Source organism: Cherax quadricarinatus, chromosome 27 (assembly GCF_038502225.1).
Source record: "Cherax quadricarinatus isolate ZL_2023a chromosome 27, ASM3850222v1, whole genome shotgun sequence".
NCBI classification, from domain to species: Eukaryota; Metazoa; Arthropoda; class Malacostraca; order Decapoda; family Parastacidae; genus Cherax; species Cherax quadricarinatus.
The window spans coordinates 19,847,356-19,873,313 of record NC_091318.1 but is presented as its reverse complement, the minus strand read 5'-3'; the positions used below and the strand labels follow the sequence as shown (position 1 = coordinate 19,873,313).

The 25,958-nt window shown below is 38.8% G+C and overlaps 1 protein-coding gene across 2 annotated transcripts in view; it reads left to right on the top strand.

The window, feature by feature from the left end:
• Positions 1-25,958, top strand: part of Fbxl4 (F box and leucine-rich-repeat gene 4) — a 62,644-nt gene that overhangs the window by 10,727 nt on the left and 25,959 nt on the right. For both annotated transcript variants that reach the window (XM_053780038.2, XM_053780037.2), the window contains exons 2-8: positions 553-734; positions 2,197-2,290; positions 10,911-11,109; positions 14,414-14,572; positions 18,972-19,212; positions 20,669-20,794; positions 21,020-21,254. In XM_053780038.2, the coding sequence (XP_053636013.2) occupies positions 573-734; positions 2,197-2,290; positions 10,911-11,109; positions 14,414-14,572; positions 18,972-19,212; positions 20,669-20,794; positions 21,020-21,254 (1,216 nt within the window). In that variant the 5' untranslated portion in view covers positions 553-572. The remainder of the gene's footprint in view (positions 1-552; positions 735-2,196; positions 2,291-10,910; positions 11,110-14,413; positions 14,573-18,971; positions 19,213-20,668; positions 20,795-21,019; positions 21,255-25,958) is intronic.

Below are 25,958 nucleotides of genomic sequence, written 5' to 3'. Positions count from 1 at the left end.
TCTATTTAAACAACATTTAACATTTATTTAAACTAAAATCCACTGGGCAAAGTGTACTTTTAATTCATTTATTGTAAGTGTTTATTGTAATACAACTGTAAATTGTAAGTACAGTGCTGTACTATTTTAGGTATGCAGTAGAGTACTTAAATGCTAGTTTTTTTTTTTTTTAATTCTGGTTTAATAGGCACTGACAGTCCCTCCCCCCATTACTTCATTATATTGAGGATATACTATACCATTTTTTTTTTTTTGGATGCAAATACAACAATGTAGTTGATCCATTCTTTGATTTGGATAATTGAGTGCCCACTTTACCTTGTTCAGCAACAGACAGAAATGATGTAAAATACTAAAATACTGACACAATGGAAAGAAACACAAATGAATCATAATGTGATTCTTTATTGGCAAGGTTTTGCCCACACAGTGGGCTTAATAAAGGAGAAATGTTGTAATTGAAGGATTGCATTTGTGTCTTTCCATGTACAGCAATACACTATGGTATTTTGATGCTGAAAATAGTTTTACAATAAATGTTTTGTTTTACAGGGACATGAAATAACTGGAAAATGGGGAAAACACAGTGTGTTGTAGACCAGTATGTGAAGGAGGTTGCTGACTTTAGTTCTCAGTATGGGAGTGATGGCTCCATATCCTATGTTGCCAACAACATCATAGGAAAACCTACACTTTATCCTGAATATGGCGACTTTTCCTCAGCCTATTGCCTGGTAATTTAAATACAGTATTTTCTTATTCCTATGATACATATGTGTGGTGGAATGTTATAGATTTTTTAATTCATGAGGACTACAGGCTCTGTTGGAACTGTATGTATGTATATCATTCTTAACCCTTTGGGGGTTTCGGACGTACTAGTACGTCTTACGACCCAGGGTTTTTGACATACAGTGGACCCCCGCATAACGATTACCTCCGAATGTGACCAATTATGTAAGTGTATTTATGTAAGTGCGTTTGTATGTGTATGTTTGGGGGTCTGAAATGGACTAATCCACTTCACAATATTTCTTATGGGAACAAATTCAGTCAGTACTGGCACCTGAACATACTTCTGGAGTGAAGAAATATCGTTAACCGGGGGTCCGCTGTACTAGTATGCCTAAATTCTAGCACCCTCAAATCTAGTGAGAGAAAGCTGGTAGGCCTACATATGTAAGAATGGGTCTATGTGGTCACTGTGCGCAGTATAAAAAAATCCTGCAGCACACAGTGCATAATGAGAAAAAACTTGGACCGTGTTTTTGGATTAAAACAGCAACTTTGCACTGTATTTTTGTATGGTATTTATTGTTGTATTCTAGTTTTCTTGGTCTCATTTTATAGAATGGAAGACATATTGCAGAAATTGAGATGATTTTGACTGGTTTTACAATGAAAAGTACCTTGAAATTGAGCTCAAAGTAGCAGAAATGTTCGATTTTTACCAAAGTTCAAAAGTAAACAAATCATGCCAAGCATCCAATACACATCAAGTGGTGAGTCTAATATTCTTTTACAAGTATGCTGATATTATTTATACCATTTCTACACTAATTCAGTAGTCTGCATAACAGTAAATCTTCTGTTTTTTGTAAGAATAAAAATTCAAAGTGGAAAGCCAAAGAAATATAAGAGGGGCCTGGGGATGTGACTAACGAACAGAGAACTTGTTATTTTAGTGCCAGGAATGTCTTTCTTGTTTATTCTGGACGTTATTCGGAAATTGGCATCTTTTGAAATTTGTGTGAAATTGGCAAAATTGCTAAATTCTGACCACTTTATTGGATAGTTGAAATAGGTAAATGGGTGGTTTCTTGTACTCATTCGATAGAAAAAATGGAGTTCTAGCGAAATAGTTATGATTTTTGTCGACTAGTACACTGGAATTGGCTGAAAATTGGGCTCAAAGTGGGCAAAATCGCCGATGCATAAACATTGTCGAGACCGCTAACTTCGCGAGAGCATAATTCCATAAGTTTTCCATCAAATTTCATACTTTTGGTGTCATTATGATCGGGAAAAGATTCTCTATCTTTTCATAAGAAAAAATAATTTTTTTTTTTTAATTTGGCCGACCCTGAGAACAAGTCTCTGAGAGGACCTGTCGACCCCCAAAGGGTTAATGAATTCATGTTGATGAGCTTTGTTTCTTATACTGTGTAGTATCATTTCCCCCTTTTATTTTTAAAGCAGACATATGGGAAATGGTGGACTAAATGTGAGTCAGCCACTGTGCCGATTGAGGATCCCCGACCCCTCCTCCCACCCACTGTGGATTTTATTGGTAAGTGTCTTTTGCTTTAAAGATAGGTATGTACTGTACTGTTGTATAAATTTCCTTTTTTTATATAGTGTGTTTATGGAATAATTTTTTAATCATTGGGAGTTTTACAGTGATGTGTACAAATTTATGCTAATTGATGTGTTTCACAAAAAGATAATACGTAATGCAGTTTACTGTGTATACTAACACAAACTTACACCTCTGTATGGATGATACTGATAACTAAATGTGTTTTGGTCATTGCATGATTTAAGAAAGGTATCCCCATATCTCACAAGCCCAGCCCCCTCTACCACATTACACACAAAAGGAATAGACCAGAGTGCTGCTTAAGTTTATAATGCAGTTATGTATTAGCATTGAAGATCTGAAGTCAATCAGAATAAATAAATCATTGATGTTTAGTGTTAAACACATGTGGGTTACAATAAGTCAATACAAACAAACAAAATTTTATTTCTTTGCAAAGGTTACATTGTGCGATTACATTTTATAAAGTGTTGTTGAGGGGTAATCAGAATAAGATTGTAAAAATGGACTATGAAGAAATACTGTAAAAAGTTAAAAAAAAAAAAAAATAAAAAAAATATAACACTGGAAAATGGTGGTCTGCACTTAGAACCTTGAAGGCAGGTTGTGAGGCATAAAGTAGTTAATTTTAACAGAAATAATTGCACAGCACCCCTCAAGGAAGGTTCCTTGATGTTGGTGAGGGGCTCTTGATTTAGGGAATTGGATCTGTGCTCCAGTTCCCCAAATTAAGCCTGAATGCCTTCCACATACCCCCCCAGGCGCTGTATAATCCTCCGGGTTTAGCGCTTCCCCCTTGATTGTAATAATAATAATAATAATTGCACAGCAAAATTTAACAAGTAAATAATTGCACAAAAAAGTAAGACTGTGAGGTAGTTGACACTAGCAAGTAAATAATAACTTGCACAACAATGAGGTAGTAACATTGCACTAAACATAGAGAAATGTGGTAAGGACCATAGGTTAATCAGTCTTGATAAGTTCAGCATCTCTAAGGAAGCTAGATAGTTCATGTTCATTTGTGATTGTAACATCCAGCTTATGTATGTTTTCTTCAGAAGAGACATTCACAGGTTATCACTTGTGAAACTAATACCCCAATTTCTTCAATAAAAATGAGAAATTGGCACCTATACAGTCTAAAACTAATTTGAACCTTCCTCTACAAAACACTAACCTTGACAATTTAAAGGCAATCTGAAGAGGCATTCTCAAGTTTATCTCATAGACATCAATATCCCAAAATACACTAACACCTACACAGCCCAATATCATTCCAAACCTTTCTTTTAAGTAAGATTCACCAACATTTAAATCTTGAAGTTTATTATGTAGAGTATATTATACATACCTAATCATGTACAGTATATTATGGTATAAACCTTGGTAATAAATACCAACAAGTTGGTTTAGAAAGACACGTAAGCAAACACTATGACATATTTATTAGAAAAGTTTCGGTCCTGGGACCTTGATCGGTCCCAGGACCGAAACGTTTTCTAATATGTCATAGTGTTTGCTTACATGTTTTTCTAAGCCACAGTATATTATACATGCAATGCCCCATACCAGTATATGTAACTATTTTTACAAATAAATATTTGAACTGAGAATATATGAAGCATCACAAACCCCATGACCTTCGTGGTATTTGCTGTACATTACATATCCATTCATTTTCCACCACTCAACTCTCCTAGGGGCTTCCACATTCTTATGATCCTCATTCTGAAAAGTTCTTCATTACTTTTTCTATGAATTTTGATGTTGAGTCTCTCTTTGTGTACCCTCATATCTAAACAGTTTCACATCACTTATATAACTGTATTAGTAGTAACTAGTCTTAGCCCTAGTGGTAGTTTAAGACTCCCCAAAATGTTATGTATTATTAAGGGCTATAAAAATTTTTGAAATATATTGTCAAACACAGTGGTTTAATATTTATGTACATTTTTGTAAAAAAATTTTTATTATTATTATTATTATTATTCGTAATAATATGATGGTGCATGACTAGATCCATCTCTGCTCTTTAATTATTCCGACATCAAAATTTGGCTCTTTAAGCCTGTCCAAGGAGAGTAGGTTTTAAGTGTCAGGGGCTAGCCCATGGCTGAGTTACAGTTCCTATGTATGAGTGGAAATACATAATCAACTGTCTCATGTCTTGAGTAGTTTCAGCCATTAATTGTCTGCAAACTTGTTTATTTTGTCTATCCACCTGGGAGAGGAGAGATGTTTGGGCAGATTTCCTTGTACTTGCTGTCCCTGTTCACCTAATAGTAAATAGATACCTAGGAATTAGTTTGGTGTTGTGAGTTGTATCTTACCAGAGAGCACCGAAGAACCTCAATGGAAATATGCCACACTTGCTTAGGTCATCCTGTCATTTGCTCAACAGGGTTAATAATTAATTAAAAAAAGTTGTTGGTTTCTTTTTCCTAGTTGAAATTTATTGAAGGATTTCTGTTCAAATTCAAATGGAATTAAGGACAGCCCACAAAACATTGACAAGTAATAGTCAAATAATCATTTAAATATTTGAGCATTAATTTAGTTTAATAAGTATTTAAATTTTATAATGAATTGTGCTGTAATCAGTTGTAATATCTTATGTATCTACTGTAGGCATGATGCATACATCAAAAATGGCCTTCAGGAAGTAACTATTTGAGTTATATTAAGATCTGAAACCCTTCATGTGCTTCTGTGATGTCATGCTGGACATTGTTCCTAGTGTACTGATAAATGTATCAGCATGGGATTGTTGACCTGTGCATCCTTAAATTCTTTAAATTAATTTAAAAGTTATTTTATTTTATTAACACATCGGCCGATTCCCACCAAGGCAGGGTGGCCCAAAAAAGAAAAACTTTCATCATCATGCACTCCATCACTGTCTTGCCAGAGGGGTGCTTTACACTACAGTATAAAACTGCAGTATTAACACCCCTCCTTCAGAGTGCAGACACTGTACAGTGGACCCCCGACTTATGATGGCCTTAACCTACGATAAAACCGACTTACGATGCTTGTCAGCGTAAAAATTTGACCCCGACCTCCGTTGAAAAACTTGACTTACATCATTCATCCCGAATGCGGCCGTCTGGTCCGTCTGGCCTGAGTGCCTCAGCTGAGCTAGTGTGACATTGTTTACAAGCCAGGGCGGACGGTTGCACGCATACACTCAATAAACTTTGTATATTATTCCAGTGTTTTTAGTGCTTGTAACTGCTAAATAAGCCACCATGGGCCCAAAGAAAGCTGCTAGTACCAACCCTGTGGTAAAAAGGGTGAGAAATACTATCGAAATACAGTGGACCCCCGATTTACGATATTATTTCATTCCAGAAGTATGTTCAGGTGCCAGTACTGACGAATTTGTTCCCATAAGGAATATTGTGAATTAGATTAGTCCATTTCAGACCCCCAAACATATACATACAAACGCACTTACATAAATACACTTACATAATTGGTCGCATTGGGAGCTGATCATAAACCGGGGGTCCACTGTACTATTGTACCACGATCAGCTGCTGCTGCACCACGGTCAGCTGTGCTACTCGAAGATGTGGAGAGATTGTTGTTGGTGTGGCTTGTCGAGAATACCGAGAAACAATTAACCCCAGAGGGTTAGCCACCCAGGATAACCCAAAAAAGTCAGTGTGTCATCGAGGAATGTCTAACTTATTTCCATTGGGGTCCTTAACCCGTAAACGGTCCAAACGTATACGTTTTTACCGCTAGTTCTCCAAACATATATATACATTTTATTTTTCCTGCCTTCAAATTTGGCATGATTGGCCTGAGATGCCTTGTCAGCATAGAATGGGTTCTAACATTCGGTGTGTGTGTGTGGTATTAAAAAAATCTGGGACCACTTAGTACCTTGTGGGAGCACCAGTTCAAATGAGCGCCAGCTAGAGCAAACAGCGCAGCAAACACCTGGGATTCACCGATGTCATGTAGTATCAATGCTCCCATTTTAAGAGGAAAGTGATTTTGACCCTGAGTTTAGTGGCTTTGAGGTGGATGTGGTCACAAGTGGTCGAGGAAATATCAAAAAACCTCGATAATAACCCATGTGCAATATTTGTGCAACACCCTTTCAGAATGTCTTATAACCTATGCCCTAAGTAAAAGAAACAATTCTGGCAGGCTGGCTGGCTGCCTGGCTGGCTGACTGGCTGCTTGGCTGGCTAGCTGGCTGGCTAACTGGCTGGCCAGCTGTGTGGCTGGCCGGCTGCTGGCGGCCTGGCTCTATCTCCATTTGTCTGTCTGTATCTATGTCTATCTATGTCTGTCTCTCTGTATCTTTGTCTCTGTCTATCTTTGTGTCTGTCTATCCCTGTCTATCTCTGTCTATCTGTCTCTGTCTATCTCTTTCTAAGTGTCTATCTCTGTCTCACAGGTACACATAAATACAAGTATACATAGTGTAAATTACCTAGGAAAACCCAAAAAATCCAGACAAAGTGCTATACTCTGCTTGAAGATGTGAGTAAATGTGATGACGACACAGTCTTGTGGCTCTCTCTGAGAGAGAGAGCTAGACGGATAGACAGGGAGCTTGACAGACAGACAAATAGACCGACATGTTTGTGTACCAGCGAAAACAAAGCCAGGCCCTAATCTTTTCTTATCAAGTCTTATCACTGCACCCTTGCGAATGCTCATCAAACGTCAGCTCTTATCAAATGTTATCTCATCTTATCATGTCACTGTCAGGGGTGGACTTTGTTTTTCATGCTTCAAGGGAACTTATTATTTTATTATCATTATTACATATTATTATTATTATTATTATTATTATTATTATTATTATTATTATTATTATTATTATTATCCTCCTCCTCCTCCTCCTCCTCCTCCTCCTCCTCCTCCTCTCTCCTCCTCCTCCTCCTCCTCCTCCTCCTCCTCCTCCTCCTCCTCCTCCTCCTCCTCCTCCTCCTCCTCCTCTTCCTCCTCCTCTTCCTCCTCCTCTCCCTCCTCCTCTCCCTCCTCTTCCTCCTTCTCCTCCTCCTCCTCCTCCTCCTCCTCCTCCTCCTCCTCCTCCTCCTCCTCCTCCTCCTCCTCCTCCTCCTCCTCCTCTTCCTCCTCCTCCTCCTCCTCCTCCTCCTCCTCCTCCTCCTCCTCCTCCTCCTCCTCCTCCTCCTCCTCCTCCTCCTCCTCCTCCTCCTCCTCCTCCTCCTCCTCCTCCTCCTCCTCCTCCTCCTCCTCCTCCTCTCCTCCTCCTCCTCCTCCTCCTCCTCCTCCTCCTCCTCCTCCTCCTCCTCCTCCTCCTCCTCCTCCTCCTCCTCCTCCTCCTCCTCCTCCTCCTCCTCCTCCTCCCTCCTCCTCCTCCTCCTCCTCCTCCTCCTCCTCCTCCTCCTCCTCCTCCTCCTCCTCCTCCTCCTCCTCCTCCTCCTCCTCCTCCTCCTCCTCCTCCTCCTCCTCCTCCTCCTCCTCCTCCTCCTCCTCCTCCTCCTCCTCCTCCTCCTCCTCCTCCTCCTCCTCCTCCTCCTCCTCCTCCTCCTCCTCCTCCTCCTCCTCCTCCTCCTCCTCCTCCTCCTCCTCCTCCTCCTCCTCCTCCTCCTCCTCCTCCTCCTCCTCCTCCTCCTCCTCCTCCTCCTCCTCCTCCTCCTCCTCCTCCTCCTCCTCCTCCTCCTCCCTCCTCCTCCTCCTCCTCCTCCTCCTCCTCCTCCTCCTCCTCCTCCTCCTCCTCCTCCTCCTCCTCCTCCTCCTCCTCCTCCTCCTCCTCCTCCTCCTCCTCCTCCTCCTCCTCCTCCTCCTCCTCCTCCTCCTCCTCCTCCTCCTCCTCCTCCTCTACTTTCACATATCCAAAACATTGCTGGGACCTATAAATACTTTATATATATATTCAAAGACAATAGTAAATAACCAAGGCAGTTGTAAATGTCCACTTATTAATGTGAGTACAGTTTCAGTACCTAATACTAGTGTCAGAACAAAGATTAGTTATGAAATGACAAGAACTACTATAAATTGTAATTATCAGAACATAAAAATTATATAAAATAATATGAAAAATGGAAAAAAAGATATATCGGCAACACTATTGCAAGCAGCAGCGCTCCATGTTGCCACCAGGTGATCTCCAAGTGCCAACTTTGCGGCCTCATATCTCGGTAAGTACTGACCCTAAAAAATTTTTTTTATCCTATAACACTTAGAAAAATGTGCTCTTTTTTTCAAGAAAAAAAAATGATTTCTTTATTTTTTCAAAATATTCGGGGCACTGGGGTAGTGAGCATATATATACGTTTGGACCGTTTACGGGTTAATCTTGTCCCCCAGGATGCAACCCACACCAGTCGACTAACACCCAGGAGAACACTAAAAAATGCCTGGAACTAGTGCTCATATTGGTAAATTTAAGGCCAGCAAAGGTTGGTTTGAGAAATTTAAGAACCGTAGTGGCATATACAGTGTGATAAGACCTGTTCTGGAAAAAAATGCCAAACAGGACTTACATTACTCAGGAGGAAAAGGCACTCCTAGGACACAAACAGTGTCTCATCACTCATCACCACATTTTCAATAAAGGTAAGTGTCATTTATTCTTCATTTAGTGCACTAGTAAATGCACAATATATATTGTGCATGTATCCTTTTTGTGTGTAGGAAAATGTATACGTATTTCATGTGGTAAAAAAAAAATTCTTCATACTTTTGGATATCTTGAACAGATTAATTTGATTTCCATTATTTCTTATGGGGAAAATTAATTCGACTTACGATAATTTCATCTTACGACGTGCTCTCAGGAACGGATTAATATAGTAAGTCGGGGGTCTACTGGACAACAGTTTTGGCAATCTCGCACCTCCTCCTAAATTCCAAACTATGAATTCTCTGCATTATATCCACATCACACATTGCCCTCAGACATGACATCTCCACTGCCTCCAGCCTTCTCCTCGCTGCAACATTCATCACCCATGCTTCACACCCATATAAGAGCGTTGATAAAACTATACTCTCATACATTCCCCTCTTTGCTTCCAAGGACAAAGTTCTTTGTCTCCACAGACTCTTAAGTGCACTACTCACCCTTATCCCCTCATCAGATCTATGATTCACCTCATCTTTCAATGACCCATCTGCTGACACATCCACTCCCAAATACTACAAGTATGTGAATACATTCACCTCCTCCACACTCTCTCCCTCCAATCTGATATCCAATCTTTTGTCACCTAATCTTTTTGTTATCCTCATAACCCTACTCTTTCCTATATTCACTTTTAATTTTCTTCTTTTACATCCCCTACCAAATTCATAACCAACCTCTGCAACTTCTCTTCAGAATCTCCCAAGAGCACAGTGTCATCAGCAAAAAGCAACTGTGACAACTCCCATTTTGTGTTTGATTCTTTATCGTTTAACTCCACACCTCTTGCCAAGACCCTCGCATTCACTTCTCTTACAACCCCATCTATAAATATATTGAACAACCATGGTGACATCACACATCCTTGTCTAAGTTATTCCACAAAATATACTGTATTAGGAAATTTTGTGGAATATAAACATTATATACAGCTATGGAGTTCATAGTGTGCATAAGCAAACACAGAAAAGGTTTATTAATATTTGCAATATTCTCTGAAATCCAACAGAACCAAGTACAGTAATACATTGACACTTCCATTCAGGCCATTCCCTAGGATGCAATCCACAACAGCAGAATACTCCTAGGTACCGTACCTATTTATTGCAGGGTAGACATGGGCCATAGGTGTAGGAAGACTTGATTATAAGTCTCACATTGCTGGAAGTCAAACCCAGGCCCTTTCAGTTAGGAGCTGAATGCTTTACCACTGAGGTACAGGTCACATAGCATAGCTGTAAAGACTGTTAGACAAATTAATCTTGTTACCTAAGCTGAAACATACTGCATTCTCTAGGTCTTAACCTCTCCTGTTTCCAGTTTATTGTTAAGAAATTTTGCTCTATTATTGTTCTGAATGCATTTTAGAATAGCAATGCTCATGGCTCAACTAGTAGCGGCCTCATTTCGCAACTGAGGGATCAGGGTTTGGTCTCCAGATGAGTGGAAGTGAGATACCTGGGTGTTAGCTGACTGTTTTGGGGTCATATCCAAGGGAAGTAAATTAAAGAACCCCATTGAAAATAAGCCAGTCAGATGTCAGTGGCTCTGTTGGGTTATCCTAGGTTACTAAGCTTCCAGGTTAATAATCCAAATAAAATCTTCATCTTGCATAAAACTCACCTAACACACTTATTCTTTGGAATACTTCCTAGTCATTTAACAGGGATATACTGTAATTGTTTTTGAACATTTTTTCTTAACTGTATTTACAGAGCTCTAATCTATCGTTGATTTACTTAAGTCTGTCTCAGTTCTCTGAGTTTTGGTCATCTAGTTTATCTTTTCTAATTTTTTTTTATATTGCTTCATTGTTTAATACATATTATGTATTGTTTTAGCTCTCATCATTTTCTTTACCCTGGGTTTTTAGTGTGTGTGCTGGTGTGCATGTGCCATACCTTATAATTATGCAAATTGACGCTACCTTATTAGAGCAAGTGCCTGTGACAAATACAATACGTCCAACAGATGTTAGATACGAGTTCCCAGTGTACCCCATTCGAGTAGACTTTTATGAGACCTATCATCCGGGAAGTGTGGTGAGGGTCTGGGGGTCGTTGGAAGGCCAAGGATGGATACTTCTGTGGTCAGGTGAACCTCAAACAGGTTTGAAGTCAATGGCTCGAATATTCTCTCCACCTATCAGACAACCTAATCATCTTGTAAAGTAAGTTACACATTTTTGGGTAATGCAGATGTGACACATTGTAGCATTAAAACACAACTGTATTTTGTAAATGTATGTATATGTTTACTATTTTATTTGGTAATTTATTTAAAATTTTATTGTAGGAAACAGTGTATAAAGAACATAGAGTATATATATATGAATGCTTGCATAGTACATGTATAAATGTGATTTTTTTCATTTTTTTTTTTTTTTTTTGCATTTTATTTCAAAATTTATTTTCTTAGCTATTGAATATTATGTTAACCAGAAACTCCCAATCAATGGAAAAATCAAAGGCCTCTATCTCTGATTTATATTTTACCATGTCAGCCATTTCCCACCAAGGTTGGGTGATTTAAAGAAGGAAATGCAGTCACCGTCACTGAAAATATACCTGCCATCTAAAATTAATACATTTTTTTTTCTCCTGAAACTGATCCAAATGCCAAATAAACTCAAAAAACTCAGAGATAGCTGATTGATTTCTTGGTGATTCTTCATGTTAATTTGTCATAGTGGAGCTATCACCCTCAGTTTTGAATAGACAGAAATTTTAGGAAATCTTTTTTGTTAGCAAACAAAAAATAATAAATTAAGAAGATAAAGGATAGTGACGAGTTGAAAAACTGACATTTAAGTAAAGATGTTATAGTGTGCTGTCATTACAGAAAAGAACCATCAGTAGGACTAAGACTACTGATTCTATTTTCTTTCTTTAACAGGCAGTTAAGACTAACAGATCTAAAGAATAAAAAAGCACAATACTGTGATGATCAATATACAAATAACTGTATGTAGGAGACTGACATTTCGGTCCAACTCAGACCGAAATGTCTTCATAAGTTTCAGTTCAAATATTAAAATAATGGAATTTTTTTTTTTTTTTCTCAACAAGTTAGCCGTCTCCCATCGAGGCAGGGTGACCCAAAAAAGAAAGAAAATCCCCAAAGAGAAAATGCTTTCATCATCATTCAACACTTTCACCACACTCACACATTATCACTGTTTTTGCAGAGGTGCTCAGAATACAACAGTTTAGAAGCATATACGTATAAAGATACACAACATATCCCTCCAAACTGCCAATATCCCAAACCCCTCCTTTAAAGTGCAGGCATTGTACTTCCCATTTCCAGGACTCAAGTCCGACTATATGAAAATAACCGGTTTCCCTGAATCCCTTCACTAAATATTACCCTGCTCACACTCCAACAGATCATCAGGTCCCAAGTACCATTCGTCTTCATTCACTCCTATCTAACACGCTCACACACGCTTGCTGGAAGTCCAAGCCCCTTGCCCACAAAACCTCCTTTACCCCCTCTCTCCAACCCTTTCGAGGACGACCTCTACCTCGCCTTCCTTCCCCTATAGATTTATATGCTTTCCATGTCATTCTACTTTGATCCATTCTCTCTAAATGACCAAACCACCTCAACAACCCCTCTTCTGCCCTCTGACTAATACTTTTATTAACTCCACACCTTTTCCTAATTTCCACACTCCGAATTTTCTGCATAATATTTACACCACACACTGCCCTTAGACAGGACATCTCCACTGCCTCCAACCGTCTCCTCGCTGCTGCATTTACCACCCAAGCTTCACACCCATATAAGAGTGTTGGTACTACTATACTTTCATACATTCCCTTCTTTGCCTCCATAGATAATGTTTTTTGACTCCACATATACCTCAATGCACCACGCACCTTTTTTCCCTCATCAGTTCTATGATTAACCTCATCCTTCATAAATCCATCTGCCGACACGTCAACTCCCAAGTATCTGAAAACATTTACTTCTTCCATACTCCTCCTCCCCAATTTGATATTCAATTTTTCTTTATCTAAATCATTTGATACCCTCATCACCTTACTCTTTTCTATGTTCACTTTCAACTTTCTACCTTTACACACATTCCCAAACTCATCCACTAACCTTTGCAATTTTTCTTTAGAATCTCCCATAAGCACAGTATCATCAGCAAAACGTAACTGTGTTAATTCCCATTTTGAATTTGATTCCCCATAATTTAATCCCACCCCTCTCCCGAACACCCTAGCATTTACTTCTTTTACAACCCATCTATAAATATATTAAACAACCATGGTGACATTACACATCCCTGTCTAAGACCTACTTTTACCGGGAAGTAGTCTCCCTCTCTTCTACACACCCTAACCTGAGCCTCACTATCCTCATAAAAACTCTTTACAGCATTTAGTAACTTACCACCTATTCCATATACTTGCAACATCTGCCACATTGCTCCCCTATCCACTCTATCATATGCCTTTTCTAAATCCATAAATGCAATAAAAACTTCCCTACCTTTATCTAAATACTGTTCACATATATGCTTCAATGTAAACACTTGATCTACACATCCCCTACCCACTCTGAAACCTCCTTGCTCATCCGCAATCCTACATTCTGTCTTACCTCTAATTCTTTCAATTATAACCCTACCATACACTTTTCCTGGTATACTCAATAAACTTATTCCTCTATAATTTTTACAATCTCTTTTGTCCCCTTTCCCTTTATATAAAGGGACTATACATGCTCTCCACCAATCCCTAGGTACCTTCCCCTCTTTCATACATTTATTAAACAAAAGTACCAACCACTCCAACACTATATCCCCCCCTGTCATTTCTGTCATGATCCCATCAGTTCCAGCTGCTTTACCCCCTTTCATTCTACGTAATGCCTCACGTTCCTCCCCCACACTTACATTCTGCTCTTCTTCACTCCTAAAAGATGGTATACCTCCCTGACCAGTGCATGAAATTACCGCCTCCCTTTCTTCCTCAACATTTAAAAGTTCCTCAAAATATTCTCGCCATCTACCTAATACCTCCCTCTCCCCATCTACTAACTCCCCTACTCTGTTTTTAACTGACAAATCCATACTTTCCCTAGGCTTTCTTAACTTGTTTAACTCACTCCAAAATTTTTTCTTATTTTCATTAAAATTTCTTGACAGTGCCTCTCCGGAGCACTCTATCATCTGCTCTCCTTTTGCACTCTCACACCACTCTCTTCACCTTTCTTTTACTCTCCATATACTCTGCTTTTCTTATAACACTTCTGCTTTGTAAAAACCTCTCATAAGCTAACTTTCTCTTTTATCACACCCTTTACTTCATCATGGTAATAATAATACATGGTAATAATATTTTGCAAAATAATCATTAACAATAATTGTTAAATGATGATCATAGTATTAAAATTAAAAAAACATTTAAAGTGTATGATTGAGAACTACATTTTTATTAAGTGATCTTGTATTTCAGCTTGCTGAGAATAGAGTTTGACCAGCAGTATCAGAAGTACTACTCTGCTCTAGATTCTATCCTCCTGGTGGGCTCGACACATACTGCAAGCAAGTCATTTGTAAACTCAGGAGATTCCTTAACGTCACAAATTATCAAGTTGGGACTCCATACATCCATGTAAGATTTCCTCCCAAGCAATAGAATTCTTTTTTCTTTGGTTCAGATATTGGCATGAAGCACATCATCACCTGTTTGATTGCTTAAAGGAAAGGGCTGGCCTTTGAGCTCTATGTATGTATGTATAGTTACGTATATTGTTTCTGTTAATGGTTTTTGGAATCATTACCAGTTCCCCACATTGCCTTCAAAATTAGAAAAGAAATATACGTAACATAAAATCAGTTATTAAGGAATACAGAACAATAAATATAAGTACAGCTTCTCCTCACAGCGACGTACCCGTTTACTGACGCCTTGGACTTACGACGGACTCTCTGACCAGTATGCCTACCCTAAATAATGTGTATTTGAGCTGATTTCTACTATCCTGTTTATTACAGTATACATGCTACTGCATAAACATTTAAAAATACATATACTAAAAATGTTATAAATGGTGCAAAGGTGACAGTAAAACAGTATCAAAGATGATTGACACAAACCCACTACCATTAGAGAGACTGTACAGTATATGCTGACTAAATACAGATACTCCTCGTTTTACAATGCTTCAACTTAGGATATTTCGACTTTATGATGATGTAATAGTGATGCACATTCAGTATTGTACAATACTGTACATTGATTGATATAATAAACTTGTATTCATTTATATACTTTTCAGTACTGGTATTTAGTTAGCTACAGTAATTAGTATTTGTTTATTTACTTAGTGAGAGTAGCTATTTACTTATTTACAGTGGACCCTCACATAACGTTGGCATCGCATAGTGTTAAATCCGCATAGCGATACATTTTATCGCTAAAATTTTGCCTCGCATAGTGCTAAAAAATTCGCTCAACGCGATTCATCCGAGACACGTCCATGCGGCCTGAGCCAGCCTCATTTGTTCTGCCAGTGGCATTGTTTACAAGCCAGCCTCCGCGGTAACATTCAAGCATACAATCGGAACATTTCGTATTATTACAGCCTTTTTATAGTGATTTCACCTGAAAAATAAGTGACCATGGGTGGGGCCCCAAGAAAGCTTCTAGTGCCAACCCTACAGGAATAAGGGTGAGAATTACTATGGAGATGAAGAAAGAGATCATTGCTAAGTATGAAAGTGGAGTGCGTGTCTCCGAGCTGGCCAGGTTGTATAGTAAACCCCAATCAACCATCGCTTCTATTGTGTCCAAGAGAACGGCAATCAAGGAAGCTGTTCTTGCCAAAGGTTTAACTGTGCTTTCGAAACAGAGATCGCAAGTGATAGAAGATGTTGAGAAACTGTTATTGGTGTGGATGAACGAAAAACAGATAGCAGGCGATAGCATCTCTCAAGCGATCATAAGTGAAAAGGCTAGGAAGTTGCACGAGGATTTAATTAGAAAAATGCCTGCAACTAGTGGTGATGCGAGTGAATTTAAGGCCAGCAAAGGTTGGTTTGAGAGCTTTAAGAGGCGTAGTGGCATACATAGTGTGATAAGGCATGGAGAGGCTGCCAGTTCGGACCAAAAAGCAGCTGAAAAATATGTGCATGAATTCAAGGAGTACATAGACAGTGAAGGACTGAAACCTGAACAAGTGTTTAATTGTGACGAAACAGGCCTGTTTTGAAAGAAAATGCCAGGCAGGACCTACATTACTCAGGAGGAAAAGGCACTCCCAGGACATAAGCCTATGAAAGACAGGCTTATTCTTCTCATGTGTGCCAATGCTAGTGGTGATTGCAAAGTGAAGCCTTTATTAGTGTATCACTCTGAAACTCCCAGAGCGTTCAGGCAAAAGAATATCCTCAAGGCTAATTTGTGTGTGCTGTGGAGGGCAAACAATAAGGCAAGGGTCACTAGGGACTTTTTCTATGACTGGTTACACCAAGCATTTGCCCCCACTGTGAAAAATTACCTAACCGAAAAGAAATTAGACCTTAAGTGCCTCCTGGTGTTAGACAATGCCCCTGGTCATCCTACAGACTTGGCAGAGCGACTTTGTGGGGACATGAGCTTCATTAAGGTGAAGTTTTTGCCTCCTAATACCACTCCTTTCCTGCAGCCCATGGACCAGCAGGTTATTGCAAACTTCAAAAAACTGTAGACAAAAGCTCTGTTTGAAAGGTGCTTTGTAGTGACCTCAGAAACTCAATTGACTCTAAGAGAGTTTTGGAGAGAGCACTTTAATATCCTCAATTGTGTAAACCTTATAGGTAAGGCTTGGGAGGGAGTGATTAAGAGGACCTTGAACTCTGCTTGGAAGAAACTGTGGCCAGAATGTGTAGACCGAAGGGATTCTGAAGGATTTGAGGCTAACCCTGAGAATTCTATGCCAGTTGAGGAATCAATTGTGGCATTGGGGAAGTCCTTGGGGTTGGAGGTTAGTGGGGAGGATGTGGAAGAGTTGGTGGAGGAGGACAATGAAGAACTAACCACTGATGAGCTGCTAGATCAACTTCAACAGCAAGAGGCCACACCTGAGGAAATTGCTTTGGAGGAGGGGAGAGAGAAATTGAAGAAGTTGCCTACTTCAAAGATTAAGGAAATCTGTGCAAAGTGGCTTGAAGTGCAAACCTTCATGGATGAAAATCACCCTCAGACAGCTATTGCAAGCCGTGCTGGTGACTATTACACTGACACTGTTGTGAAACACTTTAGGAAAGTCATAAAGGAACAAGAGGTACAGGCCACTATGGACAGATATGTTGTGCGACAGAAGTCCAGTGACTCTGAAGCTGGTCCTAGTGGCATTAAAAGAAGAAGGGAAGCAACCCTGGAAAAGGACTTGACACCTCAAGTCCTAATGTAAGGGGTTTCCCCTTCTAAACACTAAAAGCATCCAGTCTCCTCTCCTCCCATCCCATCAATCATCACCAGATCTTCAATAAAGGTAAGTGTCATGTAACTGTGCATGTTTTCTTAAGTTTGTGTGTATTAAAATTAATATTTCATGTGGTAAAAATTTTTTTTTTCATACTTTTGGGTGTCTTTCACGGATTAATTTGATTTCCATTATTTCTTATGGGGAAAATTAATTTGCATAACGATAATTTCGCATAACATTGAGCTCTCAGGAACGGATTAATAGCGTTATGTGGGAGTCCACTGCATTTATCATGTACAGTATATTCACATTTGACTTATGATATTTTCAACTTACAGTGGGTTCACCAGAACATAACCTCATCATAAGTTGAGGAACACCTGTATTCATTCTCGAGATTATCTGCTATCATGCATGTTCATGAGATAGAATGAGAAGACCAGCAATCCTATGAGTAGTACCTAACAGGCTTCTGTTTCAGTTATATGACAGAATTGTAGTGTCTCCCTGGGTAATTGCTATGTTGGTTTGGAAGAATTTAAGAAAACAGTGAAAAGAATATTTATAAAGTGGAGATGTCATGTCTGAGGGCAGTGTGTGGTGTGAATATAATGTAAAGAATTCATAGTTTGGAAATTAGGAGGAGGTGGGGGTTACCAAAACTATTATCCAGAGGGCTGAGGAGTTGTTGAGGTGGTTCAGACATGTAGAGAGGAAGGAACAAAATAGAATGACTTCGAGAGTGTATAAACCTGTAGTGGTGGGAAGACAGGGTAGGGGTCGGCCTGGGAAAGGTTGGAGGGAGGGGGTAAAAGAGGTTTTGTGTGCGAGGGGCTTGGACTTCCAACTAGCATGCGTGAGTGTGTTAGATAGGAGTGAATAGAGACAAATGGTTTTTAGGACTTTATGTTCTGTTGGAGTGTGAGCAAGGTAACATTTATGAAGGGATTCAGGGAAACCAGCAGGCCATACTTGAGTCCTGGAGATGAGAAGTACAGTGTCTGCACTCTGAAGGAGGCGTGTTAATGTTGCAGTTTTATAACTAGTGTAAGTGTGCCTCTGGCAAAACAGTGATGGAGTGAATGTTGGAGTGTGAGCAAGGTAACATTTATGAAGGGATTCAGGGAAACCAGCAGGCCATACTTGAGTCCTGGAGATGAGAAGTACAGTGTCTGCACTCTGAAGGAGGCGTGTTAATGTTGCAGTTTTATAACTAGTGTAAGTGTGCCTCTGGCAAAACAGTGATGGAGTGAATGATGAAAGTTTTTATCTTTTGGGCTACCCTGCCTTTGTGAGAGATGGCCAATGTGTTAATAAAAAAAATATATTGTTTTATTTTATTTAGTGTTATAAGAATGTTGAACCATATGTAGGTGATACAATTTTAAGCTTCATTGCTTCATTTCAGTCTTTATATTTATATTTTATTTGAATTAATCTTTGAACTCTCATACATTGTAATTTATTGATAATGTTATATTTATGCAAATTCATGTATAAACTCGTTAATTTTAAAATACAGGGTAAGTCAAAATATATATATTTTTTTTACAACAACAACAAAGATGAAAATATTTGTAATAAAAAAATGATCATCAACAGGTGTGAAGAAAATATCCTTACTGGTGTACAGTTTCTTATGTCAGAAGGAAAACTTCAAAAGTTTTTGGCAGAGGAACTGATACAACCAGAAGATCTCTTGAGAGAGGAGAAGGCAGACATAATGAATGTGAGGGTGAATGAGGAACATTCAACAGCAATAGCTGAAGATACACAGCAGGAGGACATAGTGGAGGTTGCAGAGGTTGAAGGAACAAATGGAGGCTATTTTGACTTGTTGCCTGTGAGTCAATGTTGCCTTAGCAGTGAAAGAAGCAAATATTGTTTGGTGTAGGTATATACCTTGGCTAATAGTAAAGGATTAGCTTCCTGACTCTAAGATAAAAAAATATAGTTCAAAGTATTAAGTATAAGCTTGTTTTTGCAGTCTTCTATAGCTAGTCATCTTTCCACATCTTTTGCAGCATCTCGATATTCAGTATCATTGAGTTCCCAAAGATATTTTTTTTCTTAAATTAGCCTCCCTATATTTAACATCACTTGAAGATTCTTATTTTTCCTTATTTTTTCTAGTATATATTTCATATTTAGCAATCATTAGATTACAGGGAAGCATTATAGTGTAATTTATTTTGGTTTATCTTTCTTAAGATTATTCAGTAATGTAAGGTTTCTGTGTAACATTATCTTTTCATTTATTACAGAGAGGGAAAAATCATTTCGATGATGGTAACACTTGTCTAAATGTATTGACCTTTACAAAAATAGTGAAGTATGTATTAGTGTTCTTAATAATACTAGTAGTCTTATACACACAGACATACTGTACTCCCTTCTACAGCCTTTTTATGCTCTCTTACTTACGTTTATCCAGTTTTTAGATTTTCCCTGATTCTTTAATGAGATTATTTTCTTCTTTGAGCACTTGCTGCAGATTTGTCTTTAAATTGAAGTAGATAGAGGAGGATGAAAGAATACTGGAGGGAAAAATTCAAAAGATTTTAAGAATAGTCAAGTAAATAACTACTGAAATTTAGCCTGAAGAAAAGCAAGATTATAAAGCTGAGAGATAGATGTAGAAACTTGAAGACAGAGTATCATTTAGGTAGAAAAAAGAAGCTCTTGGAAACAGAGTCCTAGGCATAACAATTACTCCTATCATATTTCTTGAAGTGCACTTAAACAAAATATCTTCAGGAACATGTTTCTTGGTGTTGGTTTTGCTGTGATCACTGGTAATGACACACTGCACAGTTACTAAGCAAGCCCTCTGTGTTCACTGCACAGCACACACAGTCCTAGCTGCTCTTCTCCTAATAGCTGGCTTGGTTAGATCTCAGTCTTGTTTACTCCAGTCCCTAGTGTGCTCTGTTTGCCCTGGTCTAGTAGGCTTCTCTCCACCCTGTAGTCCCATAGATCCAGAAGTGATTATCTCACCTTCATGTGGAGGACAAGGTGCCATGTTAGTGTCCTGGCAAATGAACAGACATGTTGAGGCAGAGGCTGCTGTAATAAGGAAGCTAGCTATTTTTTCCTGTCTAGCATGCATAACCATCTCATCCTGTAAATGCCTGTCATTGATCTATATTTGTAGTCATTTGTTCCCGTCTTTCCCTTGCCTTCGATACAAGCATCCTTGCTTATATTTTATAACTAAGGCTCTTTGCACTTAAATATTCTGCAGAAAAGGGTAACAGAAAAAGGAAATCTTGTGTACAATATAAAATTATTATTTTCAGGAAGAGCTGATTATCTACGTACTTCGTCAGCTGGATATAAGAAGTTTATGTCGCTTGGTTCACACATGTAAGCTGCTTCAGAAATATGCCTCTGAACCTTGCCTTTACATGAGGTTAAATCTCAAGGTAAATAATAGTATATAATGTTTTGACCAGGCATGAAGATAAATGAAATATCTTGTAAAACTAGTTAGTCACTGTATGACCCTTATGGGTTTAATGTTTCCCTATAAATATTGCATCTTTAAGCTGAATTATTTTTGTGTTTAGCTGAAGTAGAAATATAGGATTAAGATACCCTACTGGTATGGATATTCTCTTTTAAGTAATATGTTTTTGAATTTTTTGCAGAATTGCTGGTGGTTGGTAAAGAACTCTACCTTAAAATGCCTTTCTTCAAAATGCTCTCTCCTGCAAGCCCTTGATCTCTCCTGGTGTGGACCTTACAATGCTGTAGACACAGAAACTTTCATGGAGTTCATTCACACGTGTGGTCGACAGTTGATCACACTAAGACTTAACAATTGTCATTTTATAGACAACTATTGCCTGTACATGATAGCTAATGTATGTCTTAATCTTGAGGGTAAGTTCAGTTTGTTAATGCTCCCTTCCCTAGAGGACATAACATATACAGTGGTACCTCGAGTTACGAACTTAATTCGTTCTAGAAGGCTGTTCAAGTGCCGATACCGAACAAGTTTGTTCCCATAAGGAATGATGTAAACTAGATTAGTCCGTTTCAGACCCCCAAAAATACACTTACAAAAACACTCCTAAATAATTGTTCGAGTAGGGAGCTGTTTGAAACTTGGGGTACCACTGTACAGTAAACCCTCAATATAATGAAATCCAGTGTAAATTGTACTTTTCACTTATTTATTTTCAATGTTTATTGCATTATATCTATTATGTGGAGTAAAATAAGGGTTGGATGTGAAAAGTGGGTTATAGTAAGCATTTATGCACCTGGAGAAGAGAGAAGTGTAGAGGAGACAGAGAGATTTTGGGAAATATTGAGTCAGTGCATGGGGAGTTTTGAACCAAGTGTGAGAGTACTTGTGATTGGGGATTTCAATGCTAAAGTGGGTACAAATGATGTGGAGGGAGTAGTAGGTAAATTTGGGGTGCCAAGGGTTAATGAAAATGGGGAGCCTTTAATTGAGCTATGTGTAGAAAGAGGTTTGGTAATAAGTAATACATATTTTATGAAAAAGAGGATAAATAAGTATACAAGTTATGATATAGCACATAATGGAAGTAGTTTCTTAGATTATGTATTGGTGGATAAAAGGATGGGTAGGCTTCAGGATGTACATGTTTATAGAGAGGCAACTGATATATCAGATCATTATTTAGTTGTAGCTACAGTTAGAGTAAGAGGTAGATGGGACAAAAGGAAAATGGCAACATTAAGTAAAAGAGAGATGAAAGTGTATAAACTAAGGGAGGAGGAAGTTAGGGTGAGATATAAGCAACTATTGGCAGAAAGGTGGGCTAGTGCAAGTATAAGTAATGGGGGGTTGAAGAGGGTTGGAATAGTTTTAAAAATGCAGTATTAGAATGTGGAGCAGAAGTTTGTGGCTATAGGAGGGTGGAGGCAGGAGGAAAGAGGAGTGATTGGTGGAATGATGAAGTAAAGGGTGTGATAAAAGGAAAAAAGGTATTTTATGAGAGTTTTTTTTATAAAGCAGAAGTTTTATAAGAGTAGAGTATATGCAGAGTAAAAGAAAAGTGAAGAGAGTGGTGAGAGTACAAAAAGAAAGCAGATGATAGAGTGGGAGAGGCACTGTCAAGAAATTTTGATGAAAATAAGACAAAATTTTGGAGTGAGATAAACAAGTTAAGAAAGCTTAGGGAATGAATGGATTTGTCAGTTAAAAACAGAGTAGGGGAGTTAGTAGATGGGAAGCTGGAGGTATTGGGTAGATGGCAAGAATATTTTGAGGAACTTTTAAATGTTGATGAAGAAAGGGAGGCGGTAATTTCATGCACTGGCCAGGGAGGTATACCATCTTTTAGGAGTGAAGAGCAGGATGTGAGTGTGGGGGAGGTACGCGAGGCATTACATAGAATGAAAGGGGGTAAAGCAGCTGGAACTGATGGGATCATGACAGAAATGTTAAAAGCAGTGGGGGATATAGTGTTGGAGTGGTTGGTATTTTTGTTTAATAAATGTATGAAAGAGGGGAAGGTACCTAGGGATTGGCGGAGAGCATGTATAGTCCCTTTATATAAACGGAAGGGGGACAAAAGAGATTGTAAAAATTATAGAAAAATTATACACTCTTATGTGGGTGTGAAAGTTGGGTTGTGAATGCAGCAGCAATGAGGTGGTTGGAGGCAGTGGAGATGTCCTGTCTAAGGGCAATGTGTGGTGTAAATATTATGCAGAAAATTCTGAGTGTGGAAATTAGGAGAAGGTGTGGAGTTAATAAAAGTATTAGTCAGAGGGCTGAAGAAGGGTTGTTGAGGTGGTTTGGTCATTTAGAGAGAATGGATCAAAGTAGAATGACATGGAAAGCACATAAATCTGTAGGGGAAGTAGGGGTAGGGGTCATCCTCAAAAATGTTGGAGATAGGGGGTAAAGGAGGTTTTTTGGGGGAGGGGCTAGGACTTCCAGCAAGCATGCGTTAGCGTGTTAGATAGGAGTGAATATACGCGAATGGTATTTGGGACCTGACAAGCTGTTGGAGTGTGAGCAGGGTAATATTTAGTGAAGGGATTCAGGGAAACCGGTTATTTTTATAAAGCTGGACTTGAGTCCTGGAAATGGGAAGTACAGTGCCTGCACTTTAAAGGAGGGGTTTAGGATATTGGCAATTTGGAGGGGTAAGAATAAGACGAAGAAAATTGTCAAAGTGGGAAGTCTGAATGTGCGTGGATGTTGTGCAAATGATAAGAAAAAGATGATTGTGGATGTTATGAATGAGAAGAAGCTGGATGTCCTGGCTTTAAGTGAAACAAAGCTGAAGGGGGTGGGAGAGTTTCAATGGAGAGGAATGAATGGGATTAGGTCAGGGGTTTCAAATAGAGTTAGAGCTAAAGAAGGAGTAGCAATAATGTTGAAGGATAAGCTATGGCAGGAAAAGAGGGACTATAAATGTATAAATTCAAGGATTATGTGGAGTAAAATAAAGATTGGATGTGAAAAGTGGGTTATAGTAAGCGTGTATGCACCTGGAGAAGAAAGAAGTGTAGAGGAGAGAGAGAGATTTTGGGAAATGTTGAGTGAATGCATGGGGAGTTTTGAATCAAGTGTGAGAGTAATGGTGGTTGGGGATTTCAATGCTAAAGTGGGTAAAAATGTTATGGAGGAAGTAGTAGGTAAATTTGGGGTGCCAGGAGTAAATGTAAATGGGGAGTCTTTAATTGAGCTATGTGTAGAAAGAGATTTGGTATTAAGTAATACATATTTTATGAAAAAGAGGATAAATAAATATACAAGGTATGATGTAGCACGTAATGAAAGTAGAAGAATTGAGACACTTATGCAACACATGGGAATCTTTATTGAAGAAACGTTTCGCCACACAGTGGCTTCATCAGTCCAATACAAAGTAGAAATGGGTAAGGAGAGTAGAAGTTTTGAGGTAATCAGTCCCTCAACCTGGAATCGATGTGTTCAGTCCATCACTCTTGTAGGAAGTTCCTACAAGAGGGATGGACTGAACACATAGATTCCAGGTTGAGGGACTGATTACCTCAAAACTTCTACTCTCCTTACCCATTTCTACTTTGTATTGGACTGATGAAGCCACTGTGTGGCGAAACGTTTCTTCAATAAAGATTCCCATGTGTTGCATAAGTGTCTCAATTCTTCAACTTGTCGGTTTTCAAAACCATTCATCACACACGTAATGAAAGTAGTTTGTTAGATTATGTATTGGTGGATAAAAGGTTGATGGGTAGGCTCCAGGATGTACATGTTTATAGAGGGGCAACTGATATATCGGATCATTATTTAGTTGTAGCTACAGTTAGAGTAAGAGGTAGATGGGAAAAGAGGAAGGTGGCAACAACAAGTAACAGGGAGGTGAAAGTGTATAAACTAAGGGAGGAGGAAGTTCGGGGGAGATACAAGCGACTGTTGGCAGAAAGGTGGGCTAGTGCAAAGATGAGTAGTGGGGGGGTTGAAGAGGGTTGGAATAGTTTTAAAAATGCAGTATTAGAATGTGGGGCAGAAGTTTGTGGTTATAGGAGGGTGGGGGCAGGTGCAATGAGGAGTGATTGGTGGAATGATGAAGTAAAGGGTGTGATAAAAGAGAAAAAGTTAGCTTATGAGAGGTTTTTACAAAGCAGAAGTGTTATAAGAAGAGCAGAGTATATGGAGAGTAAAAGAAAGGTGAAGAGAGTGGTGAGAGAGTGCAAAAGGAGAGCAGATGATAGAGTGGGAGAGGCACTGTCAAGAAATTTTAATGAAAATAAGAAAAAATTTTGGAGTGAGTTAAACAAGTTAAGAAAGCCTAGGGAAAGTATGGATTTGTCAGTTAAAAACAGAGTAGGGGAGTTAGTAGATGGGGAGAGGGAGGTATTAGGTAGATGGCGAGAATATTTTGAGGAACTTTTAAATGTTGAGGAAGAAAGGGAGGCGGTAATTTCATGCACTGGCCAGGGAGGTATACCATCTTTTAGGAGTGAAGAAGAGCAGAATGTAAGTGTGGTGGAGGTACGTGAGGCATTACGTAGAATGAAAGGGGGTAAAGCAGCTGGAACTGATGGGATCATGACAGAAATGTTAAAAGCAGGGGGGATATAGTGTTGGAGTGGTTGGTACTTTTGTTTAATAAATGTATGAAAGAGGGGAAGGTACTTATGGATTGGTGGAGAGCATGTATAGTCCCTTTATATAAAGGGAAAGGGGACAAAAGAGATTGTAAAAATTATAGAGGAATAAGTTTATTGAGTATACCAGGAAAAGTGTACGGTAGGGTTATAATTGAAAGAATTAGAGGTAAGACAGAATGTAGGATTGCGGATGAGCAATGAGGTTTCAGAGTGGGTAGGGGATGTGTAGATCAAGTGTTTACATTGAAGCATATATGTGAACAGTATTTAGATAAAGGTAGGGAAGTTTTTATTGCATTTATGGATTTAGAAAAGGCATATGATAGAGTGGATAGGGGAGCAATGTGGCAGATGTTGCAAGTATATGGAATAGGTGGTAAGTTACTAAATGCTGTAAAGAGTTTTTATGAGGATAGTGAGGCTCAGGTTAGGGTGTGTAGAAGAGAGGGAGAATACTTCCCGGTAAAAGTAGGTCTTAGACAGGGATGTGTAATGTCACCA